Source organism: Cygnus atratus, chromosome 4 (assembly GCF_013377495.2).
Source record: "Cygnus atratus isolate AKBS03 ecotype Queensland, Australia chromosome 4, CAtr_DNAZoo_HiC_assembly, whole genome shotgun sequence".
NCBI classification, from domain to species: domain Eukaryota; kingdom Metazoa; phylum Chordata; class Aves; order Anseriformes; family Anatidae; genus Cygnus; species Cygnus atratus.
In genome coordinates, this window is record NC_066365.1 from 14,500,714 (window position 1) to 14,514,265 (window position 13,552).

Sequence of the window (13,552 nt, forward strand, 5' to 3'; positions counted from 1 at the left end):
CCTTCCCAAGTTCCCTCGACTACAGGAAGAAAAAAGTTGATTTTATCTCAATGCAGAAAGTTTCTAAATCTCTTTTCCCTGTCAGCATGGACTGCTGGACTGGGTCGCTCCCAGGGAGGAAGAAAGAAGAGGAGGAGGAGCAAGGATCCAGAGTGGTTGTATGCTGAGTGACTTCACCTAGGTAACAGGCATACCTAATTGAAGATCTTCTCTAAAATAGAAATTCAGAAAAAAAAAAAAGAGAGAATTGTGACTCAATTTCATTATTTTCTTCTCTTTTTTTTTTTTTTCTAGGTAGAAAGTGTGTTTGTTTCAAAAGAAAAAAAGAACACCTTACGGTTCCAGTTAAGTCCAGAAATTGCTATTCGGACGAATCTTGCAGACCTCATTTTTGGAAATCTTAGATCAGTTACATCCTTCACAAGATGTTACTTAGACAAAACGCACTTGTTTCCATTTTTTTTTTAAACTGTATTATTTTTTCAGGAAGAGAACAGGTCACCCTTTGAAACAGAGACTGAGAGAGACGAGCTTTGCAGGAAGAGAGTGTTTCTCATTACGTGGAGAGCTCAAGTTGGAAAAGTGAAGCAAGCTTTTAAAAGCCAGGATGCCCTTCTTCACATCAGAACAGACACAATCTGTCTGTGAATCTTTCTCCTCTCCTCATATCAGGGATGCAAAACCAAATTAGGAACTGAAATACCAAGTGCAAGGGACAGCCTGATACTTCTGGGAGGATGTGGAAGCTTAATCCCCAAGCCCTCCTATTTTTAACAAATGAGCGTGCTCTACCTCAACGTGATAAGGCTGGAGAGGAATCTGACACACAGATTTAACATGTTTGTTCAAGAGAAGTGGCACACTAATGGAAAACAACACCCTCATTTCAACTCTTCCTAATCATTTACTGCAAAATCAATGTGACATTGACTTATGCATAAAACTGCTCCATTCCCTTCCACAACTCAGATAATTATAACTAAAAGAAGAGGACAGTAAAGAGAAGGTACTTGGGATGCTCAGCAATCAGTCCGTCACACCTTTTCAAAATATTTGATTTCGTATTCCAGGATGATGCCGTTGGGTCGATCTGGCTCCTGCCAGGAAAGGGAGATGCTATTTTTAGTTATCTTCCCTTTTTTCACACTACTGACTGGAGAAGGTGCTGCAAGACAAGGAGAAAAACAGAACAGACAAAACCATGGTTAGTAAGATGGCCTGCCCCTTCTGAATTCAAACTCCCCAACACAACGTGATCCTTAGCTACTGCAGATCGGTAGGGGCTGTTTTCACCTGGGTGGTCTTTGCCCATTTTTAAAAATAAATAATCATGCTACCTACTGTCTGAATTAGAGCAGTAATGATTTCCCCCAGGTTAAGGGCTGAGTCCCTTAAAGGGTTTGTAATGAATGCCGGGGAGCTGCCTCATGCCACTGCTGGCGTTTCTGGAAACCTTTGGATTTCACTGTTTGTTGATTTACCTAAAACTTGAAACAGCATCTGATCAAATGGCAAGGAGAAATGAGATTGAAGAGGAGGAACTTGCTCTGAACGAAGCAAGGCAGAGGTATAAAGTGGCATGACCCCAGAAAAAGCAGTGGACTCGCACAGATTTTCAGCAGCTGAGGATCTGACCAGCATCGCCCACCCGTGCAAAGCGCTAACATGAACTAATGTTACCCACTTACACCTCGACCTTGTCTTTTCAAGCATTTTTCAAATACATCAACCCCACACCTTGTCTTTTCAAGCAACTTTTCACATGTGTCACGGAGCAGTATTACCACAACAGAATTACGTATCGATTACCTATTGCTTTCCTTTGGCTGCTTTGAAGGTGTGTGTTGTAGCGGGTACAGAAGCCCTGTGGTTATGTGGGCTCCTTAACTATTTGTTGCTTCTGTTTGTACACTAGCTAAAGTCCAGGCATCCTTCAGCCTCTCTTTCTGGGAGCACCGCACAGGATAGCAGGCCATTACGATCTTTATAATTCAATTGCTCTCCATAAATATCACCGGGGTGTTACAGAAGTTCACAGGGTGCTTGGGGAGACCGTGGAATGAAAGCAGCTGTACAGCTCTGCTTATTATTTTAAGATGCAGCCCTCAAAGGTTATCTGCCCTTTGCAGCACACATGTGCATAAGAAACAGGCTTGCTTCCTTGTTTTCAGTCTGATACTGCAGAGACTTTTCAAGGTTTTGTTTTGTTTTTTACCATCCCTGCCAGCTCCCTGGTAAAAGTTGCTATGGGAAATGCAACCACAACACCCCAGTTATTTCATGCCAGAGATGAGGAAAGCAACACCAAGTGAAAAGAAAATGGGATAGGAAAAAATTCATCGTGCCTAGTTTACTGGGCCCAGGCTCTCTATGTAGCTACAGAGGAAGAAAGAACAGCTTCCCCAGAGGAAAAGCAGCCCGTGCCTGGCCGAAAGCCTTCCAATCACCCTCTGGACAGGCCAGGTCTCAGCAAGGATTAGAGAAGGGCTGGGGAGATCGATGGCAAAGGCCTTTGTGGGAATACAGGGAAGTGAGCGTAAAGATCAGCAGCAAATGAATCCATTTTATTTCCCCAAATGTACTTGAAATTACAAAAAAAAAAATTACTTCTCCTATAGGCAGGACTGGCTAATTATCATAATGCTCAAAAAAGCCCCAAAGCAATTAAGTAAAATAAAGACAACAAACAAATTAAATTTGCCAAGTCTGATCTTCAGCCAGAAAGAGTAAGGGAACAGCTCCAGATGATTATCCCTGGAAACCCTGAAGGCTAGTAATGAGCTTTCTTGTTTTAACCAAGTTTCTGCATTTCAGCCTCTTTTCATTCCCAGCTTTTCTCGCTCCTGTTTACTAATCTCTCACCCACTTGGCTCTGGGAGGATCCTGAAAGGTGTTGGTCGTTTCCATATTGTTTGCTGCTGGAGAGCTGGCATCAGCTGCACGGACACGCTAGCTTTTGGGCTGTTCGTATACCACTGTGCTCACAACTGCTCCGCTGAGCAGGTAAAAACCACCTTGATTTGAATGATGATTGTGTTATTTATGTAAGCACCACATGGTGATCACCACCAATTTTTCATCCGCAAAAGTCACCTTACCCTCGAAACTAATGTCCTCCACAATTTCTTGGACTGTGTGAAGGTTAATAAGAAAACCACACAAAACTCAATCCACTAATCTGGAACAGGACATTCCATTAATTAGTCCACAAGCCTAAATGAGTGTTGTGCAGGAACATGCATGGCAAGATGAGTTGTGCCATGTGTGCACTGTCACATGTGTTAGCCCAGAGAGGACACAGCGAGTAGTGAATTTGTTAAAATAGGATGAATTCCCCCACCTAATGCAAGGGAAGCTATGTGGTTTTCACACACATCAAAAAAAAAGTTGCACTTTGGGGTGGGGGTACCAAATAACAGGCAGTTCTGAATTCTGAATTCTCTATTTAAATAGAAGATACTGAGCACTTTTATCGTGAGCCACCTGGATGCCAGAGGGGGACGGAGCCACAAAAGAACCCAGGAAAATGGGCCTGCATCCCTCCGGGACTGTTCTCTGACACCCGTAGACCTGCAACACCTACCCCAGGCTTGCCTAGCTGGCAGCAGAGGTCTGGTGCAATGGGAAAGTCGAAACTGAGCTTTAAACCTCTTCAAAGTGCCATTAGGAGACGCAAACCTGACAAGTACAGTGAAGGAAGACATCAAGCTGGGGAGATCCCAGCCCTCTCTTGTATCAAATGCCTCTCACGAAGGTGCAAACTGCAATCCTCAGCATCAGGAATGCCTGAGCAAATAACCAACCTTTTGTCTGCTTTACTGAGATCTCCTGAAGTGTTTGTATGGCTGAGGCTCACAAGTGCATTAAAAACACAACAATGATGCAAGTGCTCCTGAATGCTTCAGCTGCTGCAAAACCCTTCCCTGGGCTGCTCGGGGCAGTTCAGCTCTCTTCTTCATGGGCACAGCACATCACGAAATGCACCACTGCCTGTCTGAAAGCGTCCTTCAGACTCCACACTCCCCTAAAACAGAGCTTCCTCTTTAAAAAACAGTGTGTGTTGCCACAGGCCTTCTCTTTGCTAGTTAGCAGATTCATGGAGTTAAATTTCTGGGTATGTAAGCCTCAAATGTTCAACTGCAGCTATGCAGAGTATTCTGCTCTACCGGGAAAAGAAAGGAAGATAAGGAAATGAGCAACCGAATTCTCAAAGTAAATTAGAAAAGGAGTAACTGTATCCTTTTTGAATCTCCTTCAAAAGAAGCGTTAAAGTGTAACCGTGAGATAAAGGCCAATTAAGTAAATTCAATAAATCCCAGTGGTGCTGGGATGATACGGCAACTACTCTGCATCCCCAATACAGGGAGAGTACAATGTTCCGAACCCAAGAAGGAAGGTATAAGTATTTTAGAGTTTTCTTTGTCAAACAAAATGTAATCCAATCCGGGAAAGCAGACAAAGCCTGCAATCATTCCATCTTAAAAGCCTGCAAGTGGATACTGTGCTATATGATCTCAGGAAAATAAAGGGATTACTTGAAACTTGCTTTTTAAAGGTCACTGCTTCTGCAAGGGCAGCATCCTTTTAATAGAAAGAAGCCAAGCCACTGAGAAGTTCCATTTGGGGTATAATGCATAAAAAAATAAATTGACGTAAGAGTCAAGACATGTAAAGCTGTAATCTCCTACGGTTTTATGCAAGCAGACAGAAGTCTTGTTCAAATCCCTGCCTTGACACTACAAAGAGTGGATGTACATAGTGAATTGTCTACATGTTGCTTTACAAATAACCTGCACACTTTACATTAATTTCTAAGCAAAACACTCAAAATCAAAGAGGGATATTACATCATTTATGTTTATGTTTGCCATCCATGAAAACAGCCATGCATGTGATGAAAGCAAACAGAAGATGTAACTAGGTGTGAAATTGCGAATGTACATTTTGCTTTCCTGAGACCAAAATTCGTCAGGAAGCAAATAAAATGACAGACTGATTCTATTTTTTTTTTTAATTTTGTTTCTATCATTTTTTAAGGAGAATAAGTGGCCATACCAAATAAATAAATTCAAGTCTCTGCAGAAGATGCATCATTAGTCACATTTGAATAACTGCAGGAGATGATTTCATGAGGAATAGACCTTTTAGGACATTCTTCCTCTGCAACCTTTGGTAATGAGCAACATTAGCACTGAATGAGCCATCCAGGCACCAAAAACAGTGTTTAGAAAATACTGTGGTGTGTCCCACTAACATCTAATAAACAATGATGCTTATGGGAATAAAATGTTAATTGTATTTTAAGAGAAACTAATGTTATCAGGTGAATGACCACTGCACCCAGATAAAACAAATAATCCAGTTTCTACATCTCATGGTCTATCTAATGCTCTCTCCAGTCCAATTATTTTTGCCATGGTATTTTTCACTCTGGCATAAACAACAGCTAATGGCTCCCCATCTAACCCTTACCCCCACAGTGTGCTTTTCCATTAACTAGTGGCTAAAACTGAGCACAAAATACTAGCTCGCATCACCCTCGCTGCAAAAAACAAGCCACCAGTCCAGGACCTTCAATCCAGCTTCCACTTGGGCCAGGACTGATGCTCACCAGCAGCAACCTGTGGAAGCCCAGGAGGAGATGCGGATTTACACGAGCAAAGACACCTCTCCTTCCTCTGGCTCTCCAGCTTTCTGTCTTTGCTGATGCCTCAGTCTCTTTTGGAAAGAACAAAGAGGAAGGACCCTGCCACTACCATCTCCACCCTGGCTGCCACCATGGTTCATAAGCATCTATGCTATGGATTTTCATGTCTATTTTACATGCATTTGCAGTTTCTTTTAACCTGATTACATTCCCGTACGTGCAAGCATTTGGGATCTAACGCTTCAGACCCCTCAATAAACCTTGGGATTCCTCTCTCCAGCTGATGCCATGTTTCTTCTGCAGTCTGAGTTTATGCCAGGAGATTTAAAAGTCAAATTCATGCTGGTGATTAAATCAGTACCTTCACCTGTCATCATTTAAACAAATAGTTATGCTATCATTAACGCACACATAAGGCTAGGTTTAACTGAAGAAAATGAAAGCTGTATGTATCTGAAGAGTAGCCACAAGACAAGTAATTCAGGTTCCACTTCAAATGCCTGGTTTACCGAAATTTTTCACAGTTTCTAATTAGTGACATTAGTGATATTTTTCTCAGACCTTTGATGACTTCAGAGGTTGGAGCACCACCTGCATTATTCAAAGAACCACACTACAGGCACGGGAAACTGCAGAAGGCTTCAAGCAGAAGATTCATTTTAAACAAGGTACATACACTATATGTAGTAGAAACAAAAACTCTGTTTTGAAATTAATAGTGGCAAAAAGGAAGACAGGAAGACTTCCCTGTATTGCCTCTTTGCACCTCTGTATAGAAACAATACGCTTTTAGAAAAGCTCAAAACCCAATGGCTCCCCAAGGGTACTTTTATTGCGGATATTCCACTTGGGTCAGAACTTAGCATTTTAAATCATAACTTGAGTTTCATGCTTTTTTTTTTTCATACTTTTAATATCCCAAAGTGAATCTCAGTTTGCCTGATAATGGGTTTAAAAACTCTTTGAGCCCTGAGGAAAAATAGTAATGAAACACTCCTGGCTAGTTACATGAACTGGACAGACCCCAGTTTGCAGCTGCTTGTAAGTATTTTTGCAAACCGGGTCCTGAAAATTAAAGGTCCCTAATGCCATTTCAATTCTGCCCGAGATCTTACGTGGGATTTCAACAATGCACAGGCCCTACACAGGGCAAGGAGTAAATTTTTTTGCCACAGGATTAAATCTGAACACCTTGCAAAACACAAGACCAGTCCTAAAACACAGTTCAGGTATGGAAATCTTCCTCTCGAATGATTTTTGAAGGTATCCCTTGACTAAATGGAGAATTCGTGCAGGTTCTTTTCACACATCAAACATCAAAATAAGAACGCAATCTTCAAATTTCCTTGGCAAGAAATATAGAGTATTTACTCACATCTTCTACCTCCCAAGAAGAACACCTGAGGTAAATGCCAGGTCTCAGAACAATTCACAGTCTCTGTTTTGAACACGAAAACCTGAGACGCCTTGATGTATGCCTTAAAATTGCAGGGGTCATGCTGTCACATGGGGAGGGAAACCCAACTCAAACCCTTGATGGCCCTGACAAAAGGCAGGGCCCCGTTTTTGTAACACGAGTCTGTGGTTAACCAGCAACCAGATTTACCTCACACAAAAAGGGGCAATCTTTCAGGTGGTTCCCACCCCGGTCCCGGAAAGATTAAAGGCAGCTCCTTGAGCACGACAGCAAAACATGACTTGGGGCCTAAGCTGGTCATGGAGCTGAGGTGCTCCCAAACCTCCCTGCCGCCTCCCAGCTGGTTGCAACGTTGGGTTTGTCCAAGGTTAAAGCCAAATTGCTGCCCAACTCTGTTTGGAGAGCATGTTGTTTCTTTGCCAAAGCTTTCCTCAAGTGATTTCTCACTAGACTTCTAGTCCTTGGACCTAAAATAACAGAAAAGTACCTCTGTTAAAGGCCGAGAGAGCAGGATGGGTGCTGTGGTTTTGTGGACACTAATAACCTGAGGCCTTCAAGCAGCCTCACTACAGAAAAGTGTTCAGGGTTAGAAGGTAGAGAAAATGAGGAAAAAATAAAGTCAGTTCACAAACATTGGAGAGATAACAGAAGCAATCTGCCTGCAATTTGCATTAGCATGGGGATTATGCTTCATCTCTTACATCTGATCTGTGTTAACAGCTCAGTATATACGCCTAGCTGAGACTGGGGTTGCAATGAGCCAGTGAAGTCTACAGTTTGGGGATTTACTGGGACCAAATACCCTATTTCTTCTGTAATTCCCCCTGTGCTAGCACAAACTGAGTGTGTGTATGCATGTGCTAATGTGGGTAAGTAAAGCAGACTAGGATAAAACTGTAAAAATAAGAATTTTATAGACACAGACACAGATTTCTAGGTTGGAAGAGACCTCAAGATCATCGAGTCCAACCTCCGACCTAACACTAAGTACTCCACTAAACCATATCACTAAGCTCTACATCTAAACGTCTTTTAAAGACCTCCAGGGATGGTGACTCCACCACCTCCCTGGGCAGTCCGTTCCAATGCTTAATAACCCTTTCGGTAAAGAAGTACTTCCTAACATCCAACCTAAAACTCCCCTGTCGCAACTTTCGCCCATTCCCCCTCATCCTGTCACCAGGCACATGGGAGAACAGACCAACCCCCACCTCTCTACAGCCTCCTTTAAGGTAACTGTAGAGAGCGATAAGGTCGCCCCTGAGCCTCCTCTTCTCCAGGCTGAACAAGCCCAGCTCCCTCAGCCGCTCCTCGTAAGACTTGTTCTCCACACCCCTCACCAGCTTGGCCGCCCTTCTCTGGACTCGCTCGAGCATGTCCATGTCCTTCCTGTAGCGAGGGGCCCAAAACTGAACACAGTACTCAAGGTGCGGCCTAAATAGAATTATAGAATCATCTAGGTTGGAAAAGACCTTCAAGATCACCCACGTTGACTGATTTTAGTGATAGATCCAGCTATGACACTGATTGGGTTTACAGTTCAGCACCACAAGCCACTGTGTTGACACTGATGATGAGTGAGTGCAGTAAAGATCCAGAGGAGAGAAAGAAAGGTATGTCTTGGGGTGGGCTGGCAGCTCCTTGGGTGCTGTTGGCTAAGGAAGAACATCAGCCACATCCTGCACTGCTGAAAATTCGGCCTCAGTTACTGAAAATCTGGTCCAAGTGTGTCAGGCTGTGATTCAAACTGATGCTTTTGGTGTCTATCTCCAAGCAGGAGCAGTGGGTGCTGGAACTGAAATGCCTTCATAGATCCAGCCTCTGTGACCTGGGGCACCCAAAAAAGCTTGAAGCAAGACAGGCATTGAGACAGAACCTCCTAAGTCACCAACCACCTCAGGTCCTGAGAGCATCACTGCTCCTCTCTGAGCACATCTTTACCTCATTCAAGGCTGCCTTTTCTCAGAGCATCTCCTGGAGGAGGTTGCAAGGAGAGCAGCAGCAAAAAGAAATACCACAGAAACCAAATAACTTCTGTTTAACAACTACTAGCTAACATCGACTTATCCACTCCTAAAGACCTATTTGCTTCTTGATGCAAATCTTTGTATGAACATGCAGGCCATGACACATTTAGTTAGTCCCATAAACTGTATTAAAAGAACGTTAAAAGAACCAGCAAGACAACAGTGTTACTGCATGTACAAAATCACTGTTCAAATCCTCAATACCTTCACTTGTGTAATAAACATATAGCCATAAATGTGTATCCAAACTGATTACTGATTATTGATGTTTAGGTTGTGAGGACAGTAAAACGCGCAGCTTTAAATCACTTACAGCTTTAGAACATTCCCATTCACAGCTTTAAAACACTCACATCTTTTCCTCTTAATCAAAAGATGGTGTTAACCGTACAAAAGCAGCATTCAACAGGTGCTCTTCAAAGGACAGCAGGTGCAGTCACTGAGAGCTTTGCTGTTCACGTCAATGTAACAGGCTGTTCAGCTTTCCCGTATCATCAGAGGGAACCGAGCAGATTCAGGGCAGAGCTTACAGGCCAACTGCTTTTTCTGTGCTAACACTTTACTGAACTGATCAGCATGAAGGGAGCACTTAGGGACCCCATTGTGGGCTCAGTGGTAACGGGCATTGCACCCATGCAGAACAGAACAGCCTTCCCGCTCTAGCATCCTTGGTTACATTCATATCCAAAGACAACACACACATCTGGCGGCGCCTGTGATTTCAGAATGGAAGGCAAAAGGTTGCTAAGAGTCACTGAAGTGCTTACCTTTGTGGGGGTGGGCTCACTCCTACCCAGCCCCTTACGCGATACAAAGGATAGTCTGGCTTCTCCGCTACAGAGTCCCAAGATCGCTCCTTACCCAGGGCCCACACTGGAGCCTCAAGAGAAAAATCAGGTAGACCAACTTCCAGCACTCCTTTCTGCATGCCCCACTGCTGACTGTACAAACCTTTCTAAAACCACTGCTTTTACGAAGACAAAAAAAAACACAACACAAATAACTGCTAAAACATTTACCTTAATGAAAATAAACCATGGCACAGCTATGGCACGTTGCAATCGCAACAGGATTACTCGCAGGTATCACAGGATCCGAGCAGTAAATTACAGATCCTTTGGGGTAAATAATACTTTCTCTTTCCTCATGTGCACACCACATTGTACAAAACAGAGCCAGCATATTTAATGGAATTTATGATATATCAAAGCCTCCTCCAAACACTAAATAATCTTTAGTTTTAAGTCTCTTAGTCTTAAGACTCTTAAGAAAGCATGTGATTTCAAAAAATAAATTGGATTCTTGCCATTTGCCTTCTGTTTACCAAGTTGCACAGAGCAAATTTCAGTCCCCTGAAATTACAGATGCAAGATGTACTCTTAAACAAGGAGTGAAAGCTACCCACTGATTCACAAAACTTGCAGGATCGGGGCTTTAGGAAAATATGACCAGATACCATGAGAGAAAATCACAGGTGATAGGAACTCCCTGGCTATCGTACAAATTGTAAATGAGAATTCTGCTTAAAAAAAAATTGGTAATTGGGAATTTACTTACTGCATTGGCAGTAGCTTATCTCCAGATAGCGCAAGCTAACAAATATGGTCATGGAAATGCACACTGTTGGGGTATACAGGAGTGAGAATGTGCTGGCACTCCAGTTGTCAAGAGAAACCCTCCATACTGCTGCTATTTTCATTTCCCATGTGATTTCCAAGATGACTTATCATAGACAATTGTACAATACTAAGCACAATGACCTCGAGGGAGGACAAGTATTGCCTCCAGCTTTTTCGCACAACAAATACATTCAGTGCCTTATCAGGAACACCAGCTCATCCCAAAAAAGCAAGAATTTTAAGGACTAGCTATTATAAAGAAGGCTACTGGCTATTATAATGAAGGCTACAAGGAGCACCATGCTCTGCAACAGCCCAGGTATTTTTTTTTTTGCCCTTGAAACCTGAATCCTTGCAAACACCCATCCATATTTGGCAGGGACTCCAAAGCCAGAGTCATAGGCAGAGTTGTGCAAAATCCGCTTCATAAAGCTACATACAGTTAAAATAAAATAAAATAAAAAATAATAATAATAAAAAAAGGCCTAGCAAGACTGGCCAAGGCCAAAATTTACTGTTTGGAAAACTTCTAATTGCTAAGCTCAGCATATGTTCACTTGTATTTACACCAACATCAGCAGTAAGCCCTGCACAGGCAGTCCCAAATAGGCTGTAATTTATCCCGACCCTGGGAAGAGAGAGGGAGACATTAGGGCTCAGGAAAACGTCTCTGTTGCCTCTAGCAGGTGAGGACTGAGAAAGAGCCGAGACAAAGGGCCTCAAGAGCCAGGAAGAGGCAAGAAGCCCGAATTTCACAGCCTGCAACCATCTCTGGCTAAAGGACATACTCATGATGGGAGCATGATATGATGATGTGGACTTACCCCACAGAAAGGCTGCATTTAAACCATGGTGAAACACTACTGTTGGGTCATGGTATCCCTTGGGGAACATTTACCTATGGGGTGCAGATCCATGGGGTATTGCAATACCTCTGGTTTTGTTTTTTGTGTTTTTTCATGCTTTTTTTTTTTCCTAGGGCTTCTGGATGTTAAGATGTTAAGCCTTTCTCAAAGCTGGGGAACACTTTATGGTTAAGACCAGAGCCAGATTCCTTCGTGCCACAGAATAGCTGTAATTTCCCTATATTCCATTAGTGGTTTAGTTGTGAAGCCTAAGAATAAATACTATTGATTCACAACACTTATTAGAAATTCACTCCCAGCAAGGTGATAAGGACTCCAGCTCTGATCCATCAAAGCGCTTTGGGAAAATGCTTAACTTTAAGCGCATGAGTCCTAACGCTGCTGTCAGCACTTTGCTGGATCATAGCCACAGGGCTCAGCATTTTGCAGCAGAATCCTCATTATTGAGTGCATTTATCAGGTTAGCTTCCAGCACACATAACAGCCCCTCTCCTATCATTAGTAGCCTAATATCTTATTTGCATTTAAGCAAAAGCTTCCTTTTAAAAATCATGGGCCATTAAAAACAAAACAAAACCCCAGTTCCTGAATAAAATGCATGAAACGTACGTGCTCCTGCTCCCTACCATCACTCACCTTCTTAATTCTGAGATTGGCTCCTTCCTTCATACAAGACTTGTTGCACCCTTCTCCCTGCTGCTATGAAACTCTAAACCCGGTAAATTCACCAAAGGCAAGGACCATTTTTAAACTCCGTGGGAAATTTCCTTCTCTGCCAAGCCTGCCACTCTGTATGATACACCAATCAGTCTTGCTGATGAATTCTAATATTAAAGCCAAATTACTAAGCACTCCAGCGGAATCAGGGGCAGCCAAATAAATTCCTTATGTTTCCACTTGAAGAACAGCTACTGATGAGGTGCAGCAGGTCAGAGGGAAGAATAGAGGGAAAGTCCTTCACTCCCATGGGTAGCTAGTTTTGGATTTCTTGCGGTACTCATTCTCCTCTATCTCGCTCTTCTCTCGTGCCTCATTTATACATGGGAGAAAAGCACAAGCTCATCACCTTCAACTGGACCCTGATCTGGCCACAGCTTTGCAAACCACGATCCAGACCTTCTCCATAAGCAAGCTCTCCAGAAAGCTTGAAATAAAATAAGTTATATAGGAACAAAAATCTCAAATAATTAAGTAGTAAAAAGTCAAGGTGACTAGAGCTGAAATTAAAAGGTTTTTATACCTGTGACCTATAAATCCACACCCACCCCACTCTTGCCAGCAGGTCTCTGTCCTGCTTGGTTTCAGACTAACAGCGGCTTTCTGGATCAGGGCAAGTGCTGCCCAGTCTGTTATTCTTTATAAAGGAAATGGCAGACAGAGATAAAATCCAACAGATCTCGTTCTTCCTGCCATACCAGCTGTTCTGCCGAGTTGTTTGGCACTTCAGTGTGACCACGGGCACCTGTCTGCCCTAAAACCTCAGGTTCCAAGCACTGAAATGAAGCTAACTAGCAAATTCAGTGCATATCAGGTGTTCAGTGCATATCAAGTGTTCAATTCAGTGCACTACAGGTGTTCATCCAACCTTCCAATCTTCACCCCCACCTGAATGAGCAGTTGTACCGATGGCAGTACCTGGTGATCTGCAAGAACTATCCAGTGCTCTTGCTGCCCAAGGGTAGGCATTTCCTCCCGTTGCAGAGTCTCTGAAAAATCCAGTGAAATAGGGAAGTTTGCAATGCCCCTTTGGAAGGAAGGAAGAATATCTCCAGCATGAACCTAGGGCTTCCCAGGAGGCAGAGAAATGATTTATCGGGTCCTTAGGGAGAAACAAAATCCTCAAGGGAGTTGGCGGCTACCTACTGTGCTGCGTGTTGAATGCTCCGTGTTAGGAAAAATGTGCTTCATTTTGAGAGAATCCAGCGGGGAACTGAAGAACAAACATGAGCTATGAGCAGAGACAAAGAAGCAGAGCT

The 13,552-nt window shown here is 43.0% G+C and overlaps 1 protein-coding gene across 2 annotated transcripts in view; it reads right to left on the reverse strand.

The window, feature by feature from the left end:
- The window catches only part of EPHA5 (EPH receptor A5), a 199,444-nt gene that overhangs the window by 54,559 nt on the left and 131,333 nt on the right, over positions 1-13,552 (reverse strand). For both annotated transcript variants that reach the window (XM_035541390.2, XM_035541419.2), the window contains one exon: positions 1,041-1,165. In XM_035541390.2, coding sequence (XP_035397283.1) covers positions 1,041-1,165 — 125 coding nt within the window. The remainder of the gene's footprint in view (positions 1-1,040; positions 1,166-13,552) is intronic.